At 42.1% G+C, this 14,844-nt stretch overlaps 1 protein-coding gene across 8 annotated transcripts in view; it reads left to right on the top strand.

Annotated features, from left to right (window-relative positions):
* Positions 1–14,844, top strand: part of WDR7 (WD repeat domain 7) — a 150,310-nt gene that overhangs the window by 108,762 nt on the left and 26,704 nt on the right. For all 8 annotated transcript variants that reach the window (XM_052778149.1, XM_052778148.1, XM_052778146.1 and 5 more), the window contains 4 exons: positions 848–965; positions 1,803–1,952; positions 2,622–2,704; positions 9,323–9,422. In XM_052778149.1, coding sequence (XP_052634109.1) covers positions 848–965; positions 1,803–1,952; positions 2,622–2,704; positions 9,323–9,422 — 451 coding nt within the window. The remainder of the gene's footprint in view (positions 1–847; positions 966–1,802; positions 1,953–2,621; positions 2,705–9,322; positions 9,423–14,844) is intronic.

Raw genomic sequence — 14,844 nt, forward strand, 5'->3', positions numbered from 1 at the left:
ATAATTAAAATAGTACAATTTCAAGAAAGGAAGCTTTCAGACAAAAATTAGCCTATGTGTCGTCTTTGTCAGGTACATATGCTCTCAATTACCAAATACCAGATTTTATTTTTGCTTAGTGTACTTATTGGGTACTTACTACTTTATTGTTTCTTGCATTTATCTTGTCATAGCAAATAAGAGCATTGTGTATGGGAAATTCAGATGCCAGTTAATCCCTTACTGTTATTTGAAGAATTGCAGTTAAAACCTCAGTGTTAGAGATTCTAAAGAGGTTTGGAATAATTTCAGTAATTAGAAAACATACGGTATGGGGCTGTCTGTCATCGCATCATGCTGCTGCAACTGAGTCATGCAGTAAAGAAAATCAAACCGAATAGATTTGGTGGTTTTAGTTCTTCAAGAAGCTTCTTGCTTTTCTCTCCTATAACCAGTACTTAGCTGAATTAAGGAGAATTACTATGAACAGGGTATTTTTTCAGACTGCATTTAAAATGTTGTAAAAGAATAAACCATAAATTCTTGGGAAGACTTTCTGTGTTTGCCTTGTCCTCAGTTGGGTGATATGTATTCAGCACGTACAGATAATTTGTTAACAAGGCCTTTTTAACACTTTGGACAGATGCACATACTGTTTTCAATCTTCATGGTTAATTATTCGATTTTGTATTTGATGATAGAACACCCTGACTCCTAATCACTGCTCATTGTTGGAAGTCCATTATATTCTAACTGTTTGAGTGCTCCCGTTGACCTTGAACTGACATTATAAGCTGTTTCTAATCTTTTCACTCTATATTTCTAATGCTCCTTTTCTTTCTCCTCTCTTTGTCTGGTGCCTGTTTAGCATCACAATGGGGCTGCCCCTGAGTCCAGCCGCCGACTCTGCCCGCTCGGCGCGGCACGCTCTCTCCCTCATCGCCACCGCCAGACCACCCGCCTTCATCACCACCATCGCCAAGGAGGTGAGCAGGGCCAGTCAGCTCTGCTGCAGCAGCTTTTTCTCCGAGCTTTAAGACTCCTGGCTTGTGAACAGAGATAGAGAACCAAATGTCCCTCCCTTCCTCCCAAAAAGGGAAACAGCAAGTGTAATATTTGTATTCTTGCAGATATCCAAATCACCCATAATTTATGACAGGAGCAATATTTAACTGAGTCCGACGAGTTGTGTCTGTCTTAATTTGTTGTATCCCAGTTATATAAACTTCCAATAGCAATGTGTAAATTCCTGCTTGCTTTAGGCAATGCAGACACGACCCCGTTAAGTATGGATTAAGACAGAGTGGAGACTTAGCCATGGGGTTTGGAGGGTGAGGAGGAAGGGACGCTGCTGTGAGGTTAGTGTAGGCTGGGCACGGTCTGTCTGAGAGTCGCCTGAGTGAACCCAGATGCGGCCTGGAGCTTTGGCTGAGCTAAAGCAATAGGTTGGGCGATGATCAGTGGCCGGCCAAAAAAAAGCTTGTTATAAAGCAGCCATCTAATACCTAAAGAAAGATGTACAAGTATGTGGAAATTATGTAATCAAGACCCAGGCTTTTCCTTATCTTGACCTTTAGTTTTATGAGATTAAGAATTACTCAAAGCAGGTAAGCCCTTGTTTAAAAACTACATCACGGATAACCATTAGTGGCTCTACTGATGATGAGTAACGGGGAAGGGAGAAACAATCCATAGGTCTCAAAGTAAAGCAAAGCATTCTGCAGTACAGGCTTTCTTAATGTAACACATGTGTATAACAGTAAGCACAGATAGAGAATATTTAGAGAATGCAAGTCTCCACCTGTAACCCTGCTCTTTGGTAGGTGCACAGACACACTGCCCTCGCAGCGAACACGCAGTCTCAGCAGAATATTCACACCACCACTCTTGCTCGGGCTAAAGGAGAGATCTTGAGAGTCATTGAGATACTTATTGAGAAGATGCCTACTGATGTTGTGGACCTTCTTGTGGAGGTAAGGCTGTTCTGCCATATCTGCTTGTGGGTTTGATGTAACAGTGAATAATGTGTTGGCCTGGAGTCAAATCATAGGATTTCTTTCTGCATGGACCATAAACCTTTGTGTGTGTGAAGAGGATTTGTTTTATACCACCCAGCTCATTTTTTGAACTTCAGAATTGCATTTAAATTTCATTAAATTGCATTGTTTGGGAAAAAAAACAAGCAAGAGAATTTGCTGGAGGTACGGGTGTGCTCATCGCACTGGTACTTGGACGTGCTGGGGGATCACATGGATGTTTTTATCTGTTGCATTTGTTGGTGCTGACGAATATTGTTGAAGAATGGTACAGATGATGTATCAGATTTGTAACTTTGATACTGATGCCCAGCGGCCTTTTTCACACCAGAGCTACATAAAGAGCTCTGATACTTATGTTTACCAGTAGTTTGTTGGTTTAGAACTGTTTACGGGTACTCTGAATGGTTCCAGTTGCCAGTACCATTGCTGTTGTAAACTCTATCATATGCAAGACAGTTATTGTTTGTTTTATCCCAATTGCATTTTAAAGTTAGGTATTAAAGATGCAATCAGGCACAGAAATTCTCTATTTTTGCCTGTTAGAACTTCTATTATGAAACATAAAATACAGTATGTCAAATGATTTTAACTTTTGTTTCCAAGGTTATGGACATCATCATGTATTGCCTTGAAGGATCTTTAGTTAAGAAAAAGGGTCTTCAGGAATGCTTTCCAGCCATCTGCAGGTGAGCTCTTCCTCCAAGAATACTGTGAAGTAAATTGTAGGGTCACCAGCAGGATATATTTCTTACTTAAAACAATCTTTTACATGATGCTTGCCCCTTAAAACAACAAATGCGAAGAGTGTTTTCAGCTCACCTATAAGCCTTTGTAGGCTTTTAGTTCTCTGCCACATCTGACAGAGATGTGGATCAGAGAAGAAGAGCATTAAGAACTTCTTGAAGTTTGGATATTTTAGAAGTCCAAAACCAGAAAAATATTATGTAGTCTCATGAAAAACTGTCCTGCTACCCCTCCATATATCCTATCTACTCCATTGGAACAGCCACAGAAGCTGGGCAGCTTCCTCCAAAGGATTTATCAATATCTTTGTTGTTAGAAAAATGAGAATAATGTACTTGAGTAAGAAGTTAGATTCCAATATGCACAACCTGCCTGAATGAATTAGTTGCCACCATCAAAGCGACTAGGGAAAAAAGGAAATGGTGACAGCAGAAAATAAGGATGTGGTTTGGGGGCACGGTGGTGGTGGTGGTGGTGTTCCTAGACAACCCGTGCAGGGGGCTTGCATTGTGGTGGCTTGCATAAACGCCTCGCAGCCAACTGCTGTGCATTAGTACCTTCAGACTAAGCCATGAGCAGCCGGTGTAAGGTATGTGTCAGAGTGAGATTTCCCGGTGTGCTGAGGACCCAGGGCTTGTCAAAGCAGGAGCTCTTTACTTGCATTTCAAGATCTGTTGTCAGCAGCACAGTCCTTCAGCAAAGCATGCTCTCATGCCAGGAGTTTAGCCAAATACCAAGTAAACTTTTCATTCATAGGAAGCTTAAGCCTGACTCTGTTTTGTTCTCTGAAACATCCTCTAGTGGAGAATTTTGAGGATAAATGTTACTTCCTTTATGGCAATAGCTAACTGCTGTAATTTGCCTAGTGGCTGGCAGTAGGGCATAGTTATCGGGGGAGATCATCTCCTGTCCAGGCACTTCCAAGTCCTTCTGAGCTGTTCACACAGGCATAGCAGTGCCATCCCATAGGAAAGGTCAGTGAAATGAATGTAAGAAATAGATAGCACCAAATGCCTTCCTGGAATAGAGCCTTGCTTTCACTGCCCTGTGACTGTCTCCCAGGTGTCTGCCAAGGGACCAGGTTGTGCTCCAAAATTGTTGTTGTAGGCAGAGAATGTAACCCTTGTCCTTGTGGTAGCAGGCTGCCCTCTCCCCTGGTTTTAGGAATATTTTTGGGATGCTTGCACTAGATGCAGGAGATTCAGTTGAAATTAAACCTTGCAAAGTGTAGAGAGCACTGCTGGTCGCTTTGAACTGCCCCTCACTCTGCAGCGTGTGGAAACATCTTGGGCAGCATTTAAAGCTCTCCATCCCTGGCGACAGGGAGCTCAGTAAAATAACAAGTATGAATTTGCACAAAATCATAGGGGAAGAGTAGTGCAGTGGCTGTCTTGTGCTCGCATTGTCGGTGACTCGGCAGTTCGCTGAAAGGCACGAGTGGCAGTTCAGACCCTGGCTCCTGCTTGACCTTCTTTGGGAATTCAGCATCATTGGTTGTCTTTGTCTTGGGCTACTTCTACTTCACTCTTAAAAAGGTACTTTCAAATAATAAATGTGATTTATAAAATGTGAACATTTACAGTATCTTTAGACTATGATAACTATCCCAGTTATACTATTAAGCTGGTACAACCAATAAATTATAATAATCACCTGTCAACAATTACATTTTAATCTAATAAGCTATTAAAATATTAAATAGTTTCAAGAAAAGAACAATTATCCTGTTGACAGGTAGGATACTGGTAGAGGTAATCTTCCTTCTTCCTGATACTTTAAAAGGCTTACCTTAAAATATAAATGTAAGGATAAGTAGAAATAAGTGCTAAAATCTCCCTATTCCTGTTGTATTTTTATAGTGATACGTTATCTTAAAATTCTGTTAAATTACTAGTAATATTTCCTATTCTACATAGTTATAGCCATTGTAAAAATGATACAGCACCCCACCAATGTGATCATTCAGCCCAATGGAAATTTTCCTCAGATTTTAACAAATGGTTGAACCTCTGGAGAGATTCCAAGTGCAAACACTTTGACATAATCCTATTGTTAATTCTTTTAATATTCCAGTACTCTTTCTGCTGTACTGCATTATGTGCACCCCTGTTGTGGCAAAACCATTCAGGTGTCTCAGTGCTTGGTGTGCAAACTCTGCTTCCTCGGAGGACATTATGGAAGTACCTTACTCATGGCTGTAATGGCAAACATTTGTTGGTGCCTCTGCGGTCTCTTGGAAGCGACGCTCCTGTTTCAGCAGAACATTAAACCCAGGGCTGGGAGCAGCAGTGTGCTGGGTTAAAGTACCTGATTATCATTCCTCTCGGGTTTTCAGCCTTTTTTACTGTTGTACAAATGTAGCAGTCATGCTGCTAATTGCTGTGAGCGTGACTCAATCCTGATGGGTGGTGATGAGGTAAATCTATTGCTGTGGATATTTTTGGATATCATATCTTACAGCATATGATTATGGTGTCTATTTGTTTTTCCCATAAGTGTTATTCTTTATAGAGGCTCATACTGCCTTTTGGCATGCTGTATGCAAACCCTTTTCTTATCAAAATAAAATAAGTATTGAAGTACAATGCAATGAATATGAAATATTTCTGAATTTCTTTAAAATTGCGAAGGATAATATTGAAGGTTGCAAAATTCTGTTAGACTTGAGCCTTTTCCAGATTCAGCAGTTGCATTGCAGCTGAGTGGTCCCTGATGGACTCTGCTTGGTCAGGTCATGTATTTAGTACAGGCTGCTGAGTTAAAGCAGTCTGTGTAACAGCATAGTCTCACATGGGAAGACAGATTAAATTTAAAATAACAAGTGTTTTTTATGGCTTTTTACTAGGGAGTAGTCTTGCAGGCAGAGTAAGAATTTCAAGGATTAGACAAAGTGAGGTTGTACAACAAAATTTTATACCTTGATTATTTCTAGGATTTTGGAGAGTATAATTGAAGGAATCAGAGTCCATCAGCTGGAGGTGCTGTTGTGGTAATGCTCAAGGGAGCCTGAAGCCTCATTCTGTAGAAGGGAAAGAAAAAAGAATGAAATGTGAAATAGGACTGGAGAATATCGAAACTTTAATACAGAACCCCTCTGGCTATTGCAAGATACTGAAGTTTGAAATTAAGATTTAATGAAGCTGTGATGTTAAACAACAGATTTTTTTTTTTAATGAACATTTAACATTCCATTTTTGTGCTGGTTTTAAATTAGAATGTTAATTAAAAAAAAAATAACGTTTTAGAACCCCTTAGATACTTCAGCAGTCACTAATTCAGGTTTTAAAACAGTTGGTGGGCCTTCACTGAACCACAGTGTGGCTGCTGTTGGCTTTTCCAGTATCAGATTAAACCCAAGCCAGCCCAAGCAGCCCCATTTCCAACTGTCAAGCATGCTTGCTAGTATTTGGTGGAAGAAGAAAGGTCATTTTCCTACTAAGTTCTTAACCCAGCTTGCTTATGCTGAGTTCCCACCCTGCAGTGTGGTATCCAGGTGGTCAGCCCATTGCAGGTGCCAGCTTTCACTCAGCTTGCAGCCTTTGCAGCATGTTACCCCGGCATTGTGACTTGTATTGCAGAGGACCTGAAGGTATGCGTGGAAGAGACTGGTGAGGGTGAGGAGATCAGCGGGGGGAGGCTGGGCCATCTTTCTCTTTATGTACCCAGTTTTCATTTGGAAAAAGGTAGAAGGGAAGGCTGTGGGCTTGTCCCTTAATGTAGAGGATTAGCTGATACCAGCAATAGCAGCACTGTTCTGTCAGTCCCAGCAGAGTTCCTCCAAAAGCTGGAAGAAGTGGTCTGCTGGCCAACAGAAGTTTCTCTGCAGAGCAGTAATGGGGCAGCACTCAGAGCAGGGTCTCCGTTAAGATGCCAGCTGTGGATATGGATGCACCAGCTAAACTTGCAAAACTGAATTTGTAGCATGGTTTAAATATATGCTAGCATATCATTCTTTATTGAACTCTACCATATAGAAGTTTAGAAAGAGGTGCAAAGGATTAAAATATTTAAAACTGTCTGTGGTTGTAACAGTGCTAACCTAACTAAAAGATAATGAGGCTAAAGAGCTGACCACTGAATGTCAGTTTAAGGAGTAATTTTTTTTTAGAAAATTGTACTCAAAACCATCTATTTCCTTGAAGCTTTTTTTCTCCCAACCCCTCTGTTGTTATTTAGTCTGATGGATTCTTCTTTTCAAAGAAAAATACTGACTCAGCACTCTGTCTAAATGGGCATTTAAATGCAGTAAGGAGAGAAATGCTGTTTGCTTACATATAACAGTATGTGATATTCTCTTTCTAAATCTATTGGAGGAGACAAGTGGACTGGGCCCATTCAGTAGTGTAATAGAATTAATGGGGATATAAAACATTTTACATAGAAACTTTCTGTTGTAGTCCATTTTACTTGTAATGATCAAGCAGCATGTGGGGTTTTTTATGTTTATATGTAAATCCCGAGTTTGCTGGTTATATAAAATAGCCTTAAAAATAGCTCCTTGCCTGTTCACCTAGGGCACCACTTTAATTATGCAGGTGTTTGCAGTTTGACATGAAATGGTGAAAGATGCAAATGCTTTCTTATTACAGTCCCATGCCTTATTCAGCATGTATGGCGGGCTTTAGACCCTGTGGGTACCTGCTTGCCCACAGCTTTATCCCTTTTCTCTTCTTTTTTCTCATGACTGTCTCCTGCCTCTCCTGCTCCCGAGCTATTTACCAACAGCTTTTGATTTTTTCTAAGCACTCCTTTTTGTTGTCTAAATAATAAATGAGAAATTATTATTACTCAATAATAAATAAGTTGTGTGGCTGCCACTGACCAAAGGAATACGAAAAGCAGATTGATGAGGCAGATGCTGGCTGCAAAAGAAAGTAACAGAGATGGTATGCAGCCTGGAAATATTTCCGTATCCCCAGAAAAGGGAGTGTTAAAAAGCTGCTCATCACCGTACTCGCACGCTTTGCGAAAGGAGGGTTCTGTGCTGGCCACAGCCCGTGCAGTATGGGATAGCACGTCTGAGGGCTTGTAGGCTTTCATGAAGGTCTCTGCTGTATCGGTTGGCCGTGCCAGGTAGAGTAAGAGTTAGGCAAGGAGATAATCTTTGTCTTGCCCTCTCGAGTGGGAATTACCAGCAGAGCCGTCGGCTCTTTCACGGTCGGTGCCTCCCCTCTGGTCTTGCTTGAAGCCACCTGCGTCCCTCTGCTGCAGCACCCTCTTCTGTGGAGGTGCAGCTGGTGAGCCTGGTCCGAGGCACCCGGCCGTGGGTGCTGGGGGGTCCGCACCTCGGGAGGGCCCTCCGTGTGTCCGTGCGCCTGCCCCCGCGTGGGGTGGCACCCCTTCCACCAGGAGAGGATGGGGGGCTCGCGCGGGGTTGCGGACGGGGAAGGGCGAGGGAAGGTATTTTGTGGAAAGGACCGCCGAGAGTCCAAGAGCAAAACGGAAAGTGGCGAGCTGGGGAGGGGTGATGGGCATGGCAGACCCCGGGGACGGATGGACACGGATGCAAAAGTGCATCTGAGCTACTTAGCCTTGCCCTTTCTCCTGCACAACAACTAGCGATTTTCTTTCTTATTTTTTTTCTGTAACACCATGTTTCATGCTGTTTTTCTTCCTGACTGCCATCCTGCACTGTAGAAGCAAGTGTATCGTACCTGTGTGAGAGCAGTTGCTATGGCACTCTGGGAATCCTGAAGAACAAGGAGATAGATCATTGTAAGGTTTCTTGTTTGAAGCCGTAAATATGGTCAGCAACATATTTTTGTGGTCTGATTCTAGGAATCTCTGGCAGACTTTGTTATAGTAAAATTTAATTGGAAATGCAGTCAGCAGTTTTCACAGGTCTGCTCTCCTTTTTATAAGAAAGGCACAATGATATTCCCAAAGATTTGAATTTGAAATAAGGATTTAGACTCTCTCGTGTTTTAAGATGTAGAAATTCCTTGACTTTTGCAATTGTTTGAATTCAAATCGATGCCATACAGTCACACTGGACGTTAAAGACTACTGCAGGCTTCTCGGTGCCTTTTCACCTGGAGGATGTTATTGGATTAGAGAGTGTTTGATGACTCTTCTTTTTTTTTTTTTTTTTAATGCCAATCAAAAATTTATGACTGTGCATATTTTTTTCCCTATACTTTCTCTCATTCTTTCTCATTTGATATTCAAGTAAAAGTGCTCTGAAATCATTCAGGGTGTTAGATTGTCTCGTTTAACCATTTGACATCCAGCATTATTGTGGTATTGCACTGTAAACAAGATATGCCCGTGGACATTCAGGGACCTGATGATTATCACATAGATTATTCCCAAACTCAGTGGAAGTGTTCAGCACTGGGTAGTAAAAATAAATAAATCTGATCTGATTCTGTGGTAATGTATCAAACATCAGTTGGCTTTGTTTGCTGAATGCCAAGTATGAAAACTGGCAGCTGATGGATTTTTAAATCAAATCTCTGTTCTAGCACTAATGTTAATTACCCAGTGGCATTGCAAATTAATTTTAACATCATGCAAGCAGGTCAGATCTCACCTGTTACTTGTTATAATGTTCAATTCAGGTTCTACATGGTCAGCTATTACGAGCGGAGTCACAGAATAGCAGTGGGAGCTCGCCATGGTTCAGTGGCCCTCTACGACATCCGGACTGGGAAATGTCAGGTAAATAAATCATTGTGACTTCCTCCCCATAAAGTGTGGAAGTTATTGAAAGGAAAGAGCAGCAAGCTCTGCATCAGTTGACATGCTGAGCTGCTGGAACATTATGGATAATGCTGAGGGGATCAATAGTTTAATGAAGGACTCAAAGTATATAGAGCCCTACTGTCTTCATTCACTGGAACTGAATGGGTGCCACAGATGGGTTAATAATGAAAGCCTAAAGTTAGGCGATACCCCTGCTCTGAAATAAATGAAAAATCTGATTTTTAAAAGTTAGGGTTTATAGCAGTATACTTATCTACTATAGAAGTCACAAAGAAAATCCACCAAGGTTTGTTTTGTTTTTTTTTTCCTAAAACTCCTCTCTACAAAATGCCATGATGCTTATGTTTGAGGTATTTACAGTTTTTTGCTGTTAAATAAGATACTTAATTTCTTACCAGTTACTAGTGACCTAGAAGAGGGTATACTTAAGGATAATGTTGAAATGAGTGCATGGAATTAAAAATGTTTAAATGACAAAGTATTTGCCTTTTCAGAAAAGTTTGTATCTTTTCAGAAAAGTTAATTGGTAATGTTCTTTATTATTCCTTGCACTATGTGATCAGCTATTATTTCTTATTGAATTTCAATAGCATTTGTAAGGCTTGGATAAAATATCTGTATTTTGAATCTGCCTTATTCTTTTGTGTGTGTGTCAATATAATTTTTTTGTTGTTTCTAAAAGCTGTTATCTTTGGTCCTTACAAAATGTGCATTATAGAGAAGGTAGCATAAATTTCTTCCTGCTAGATCTGCTGGCAGAACTGCATGCTTAGGTGTACATGGCTGGTTCATTTTCTGTTCTGAAATTTTATTTCCCAAATCTGGTAGCTGATGACACTGTATGTTCTGGTATTTTTTGTTTAGACAGCTGTCCTGTGGAAGCTGAGATGGCCAGATTTATTTTATAAATAGCTATATAATGCAGGCAAATAGGATATATGGACTGCTCTATCTTGTTTTAGCTTAAGTCATTTGGATCATGATTTATTAATTTAACTATGAAATGGGTCCACAAGAACTGCTGTATACTGATATAGCCGATGTCACTGAGCATCTTTGCTGTCCTGCAATCCTAGCCAAGATGTCCAACATGCTGCAGAGCCAAGTGTATCCTTCTTTCCAGATACGTTTCCTTGATTGTCTGTGCAAGGAGCCTGCACATGTTGCATGACTTTCTTCCCACCTATTCAGCAGCCAGCATGACGAAGCAGCTGAACATCTCCCACTGGCCATTAGGAGACACTGACCACAGTCCCTTTCGGTGTGCATCATTGCACTGAAAATGGAGAGTGTGAAGTCCAGATAAGTCTGGGAAGTCTTGGCATCTCAAACTAACAGCTAATTACTGATGCTGTTGGAGGGGAAGAGGTGAAGAGCACAGCTATACACTTCCTTATGTCTCTGCTTTCAGAGCACAAGGAGAGTGGTGACAAGACCTGTCCTTCCATTTAGCAGCAGCATTTAACCAGTGCTGTCATCCTTGCACTTTTAACTTTGCCTAATTCGTACTTCAGCTACTGAGTTGGGGCCAAGGTGAGCAGAGGAGTTTGTTAGTATACAGGGTAGTTCTGGCGTGTCTGGCTTCGCCGTGTGAGTTCTGGGTGGGTCTGTAACACATCTTACACAACCTGGTGATCCGCACCAGTTTTGCAGAAGCCCAGAAGTGCTGGTAGGCAGGATGGCAAAGTGTGCTTACAGCTGCATGTATGTCTAGGGCTAAATCGTCCAGGAAAATCACCCGTTTGGCTTGGTTTGCCCTTAGTTTGGCAGGCATGCTAAAATACCCTATTTTTCTCTCCTTTGCTTTTTTTCTCTGGTTCTTTTAAAGTGGAGTCTGCATAATACCCACCAGCTGTTTGAAGGGGATTGTGTGTAGCTGTTTGCCAGCCTTTTCTCTGAAGTGCGCTCTCCTCCATGTCAGCTGGCAGCCTGTTCTCTGAGGCTCCTGGAACTAACTCCAGGTTTCTACCAGTAAATTGTCTGAATGATTTGCTCAGTTAATTTGATGTGTTGGTGAATATTCACAGCGTCTGTTTTCTTACTTTCTTAATAAGCTTCCACATAGATCATGGAAAGCAGAGATGGGTATGAGTGAAAGGACTTTTGGGATGATTAGGGCAGGGTCCTTTGCAGATTTTATTATTATTCATGAGATAGAAAAATTTGGTGAGTGCCAGATATATGATTATTAGGGGGCAACGCCATCTATTGGATACAGGTTTCTTATTCCAAATCTGATCTTTTAAATTATTTCTCACAGTTGCAGATTTCAGGCTGCTCAGAAGATGTGAAATAACTTCAGGATTGTGTAGATTTAAAAGTTTTGAAATTGGAAAAAAGCTCAAATTTCTAGTTTACTTTTTTACAGAAGTTAAAGCTTCAAAATTAAAGTTTCAAAATTTTTATCAAAATATTTTAATTGCCTTAGTGTGTTTAACTGAAGGATGAATTAGGACATGTATCTGGGAAGAACTGGGTGAGCAGTTGCCAGTGCTGGGACAGTGGGTACACTGGAGCCCTTGGGCCAACCTCCCTCCCTCCTGCTCTCCTGTTGGGACCTTTTCACTTTCTGTACTAATTGCTGCTTCATTTCTAACAAGAAAAATGTTTGTCTAACACAGGCCATCATCTAGCTTAAGCTCATTCTGCTTCTTTCTGTTTATAATGGTTTTTGAACAGTGTTACCGGAAACATACTATCAAAAAATTGCTTAGTCATTCACTATTTAAAAAAAGGATAATTCTTTGAATCTTTTCTTGAAGCCATAAACATAATTTCGCATTTAATAAATATGTTAGTGTTTTGCAAGTAAAAGTATAAAATACATATGAAAGTTTTTATTAGTTGCCCCATCACAACTCACACGTAAGCTGTTTTTAGTCAGGCATCAGAATTACATATTGGATAAGAAGAGGGGGAACTGCTTTCTCCTTCCTCCCGCCCCATTTATACTCATCCTTAAGGATATACGTTAATTGAGATTAACGCTGAGATAAGCAGAAGGGGAGAATAATAAGCTGTGGGTATTGCAGGTGGGACCTCCCTGGGATGTGAAGGCTTGTTCCTGCTGCAGCAGGCATGGCATCTTCTAACACCTGAGTAAGTTTCTCGACACCCAGAGGAAGGTTGTTCCAGAATATTGGTGGGTTAAAATATCAAGGGTTAGAAATGGTTTTGGTTTGGTTTGGTTTTTTTATTCTCACACCAATATAGTTATGGCTATCTTTGACCTTTAGCTTAAATAATCAGTTCCTCTCCTTGGTTTTTACCCTTCTGCCTTATTTACAGGCAGCCTTAACACTCACTTTCAGCCTTTGTTTTGAAAGGTGAAGAGAACAGGGGACCCTAAAAACTCCTTCTCTGTAATGTACTCTGCATTTTTCTTAATCCTCCTTAGGCAAAATACTCATTTATGTTCTGGGCTCACACAGACTGACTTCAGTGTTTATTCCAGTCTTACTGCTGAGTTTCCGCAAATCTTTCCCTTCTCACCTTCTATGAAACCACACAAAAGCAGAACTTGGAAAGGCATTTTGTCTGAATATTGTTTTGCCAGATGAAACTGCACATCAAAGCTCACGTTTTTGACATGTCCCTGTTGTGCCCATGTGTGTTCCTGTAATGCAGAACCTCCTCTTCTCCCTTTAGATTTGTTACTTGCTCCTGATGCATTTTTTTGGTGGTTTGTTACCAAAGTACCACGAAGGCCATCCCTTAGCGTAGGCTGTGGGACTCAGGTCATCGAACCCCCACGGCTCAAGAACTCACGTGGGGAGGTGCATCTTTGAGTTTTTCTTTTCTTTCACACCAAAGCCAGTCTAAACCACCGTCACCTCCTGTGGTCCCAGGGAGTATCAGGGAGCAGCGGCTATGAAGAGCATTCAGGAATAAAAGCTCTCCATCAGTTAAAGCATTGCAGCTTAAATTAAAACCTTGGCTTATGGCAAAAGGTGTTGTGGACAGCCAGCATCCTTCTCCTCAGTCAAGGGCACGCGTGTGCTGTCCTGGCCCCGCTGAAGCCGGGGGTCAGTGTGCTATGGCCAGTGGTATGGTCGGGATGCCACCCGTCTCCCAAGCAGGAGGGCTGTGCGGTGCGTGGTCCCCCAGCTCAGTCCTGGTGTCTGGATCTGCTGCCTCTGCCCATCACCTCTGGCTTCACAAATGCTTCTGGAGAGCAGCACCAGGGGACCTGCTGGTAGCATTTACGGAGAGCAATGAATTCAGTACGTCATGCGTGTATAAACCAGAGTTAGATATAGTATCACTAAAAATGTTGTTGTTCATGTTTCTCAAAAAGCTGAGTGAACAGTGGGGTTCCCCGAGCTCACCCCATGTTCCTCATGCTTACCTTTCCCAAAAGCGGGGTGGGGTAGTTTCATGGGCTTGATGTGCAGTAGCGGATCATGCTCCAACAGCCGTGTGACTGACGGTCGTGAGACTGTTCGGGAGGGAACCTGTGCCCGCACTGATGTGTTCCCATTCCTTTGGGTCATGTGCAGAATTAGGCAATCCCTTCTGGAGACAGACAAAGGCTTTCTGCTTCCTTTTTCCTGGAACTGAACATCTCTTCCTTCCTACTTGGTCTGTGCAGCATCTCTGCTCTGGTGCTTCAAACTGGAAACCTGCTTTTAGGGCCACCACTTCTCATCTCTGAGATCAAGACAGCAAGCTCAGGTGAGCTGTGGTAGTTTGTGGGAGCCTCCTTTGCAAGGGGATGTTTGAGCCGTGTCTGCTAGAGCTGCTGGGGATCCCTCTGTGCAGGTTTGGGCAGGCGGGGAGCAGCCGTGCCAGCGGTCTGCTCGGGGCTGCGGGCAGGAGGGCAGGCAGGCTCCTCATCCCCAAGGCAAGCCAGTGGTTGCTGTAAGACCTGTCCGCTGGCTCAGTGCAGAAGCGAGACGAGATCCTCACTCTCAGATCCTCGCTCCCAAGGCCCAGGGGTGCTGCTGGGGGGGGGGGGGGGGGGGGGGGATGAAGCGTGCGGCTATCGGGGCATCGCTGGCACTGATGGGGTGCCGCCCCGGTGCGCTGAAGCCGTGTTGCCCTGGAGATGCCTGAAGGAAAATATCAGAAATCCTCATAAAAGAAAGAGATTTCGTTGCTTGCAGTTGCTTTTGATTTTGTGATGTTTGTGTTGAATAATTCATGGAACTATAATCTGGTAACTTAGCACTGTGCATACTAACATAGTTATGGTGACAAAAATAAAGCTTAAAATGTTAGTTTTTCACATCACGCAGCCGTACTAAAAAAAAAAAAAAATCACTTTTAAGTTCAGTTGATGGCAGGATCTGAGCAGTGTGGGGGTTTGTGTTACTGAAATTGTCACAGATTTGACAGTTTATAGTTGGTAGAAAAATTTGTAGTAATTATCAGCAGT

The sequence above is a fragment of the Harpia harpyja genome, chromosome Z (genome assembly GCF_026419915.1).
Source record: "Harpia harpyja isolate bHarHar1 chromosome Z, bHarHar1 primary haplotype, whole genome shotgun sequence".
NCBI lineage: Eukaryota > Metazoa > Chordata > Aves > Accipitriformes > Accipitridae > Harpia > Harpia harpyja.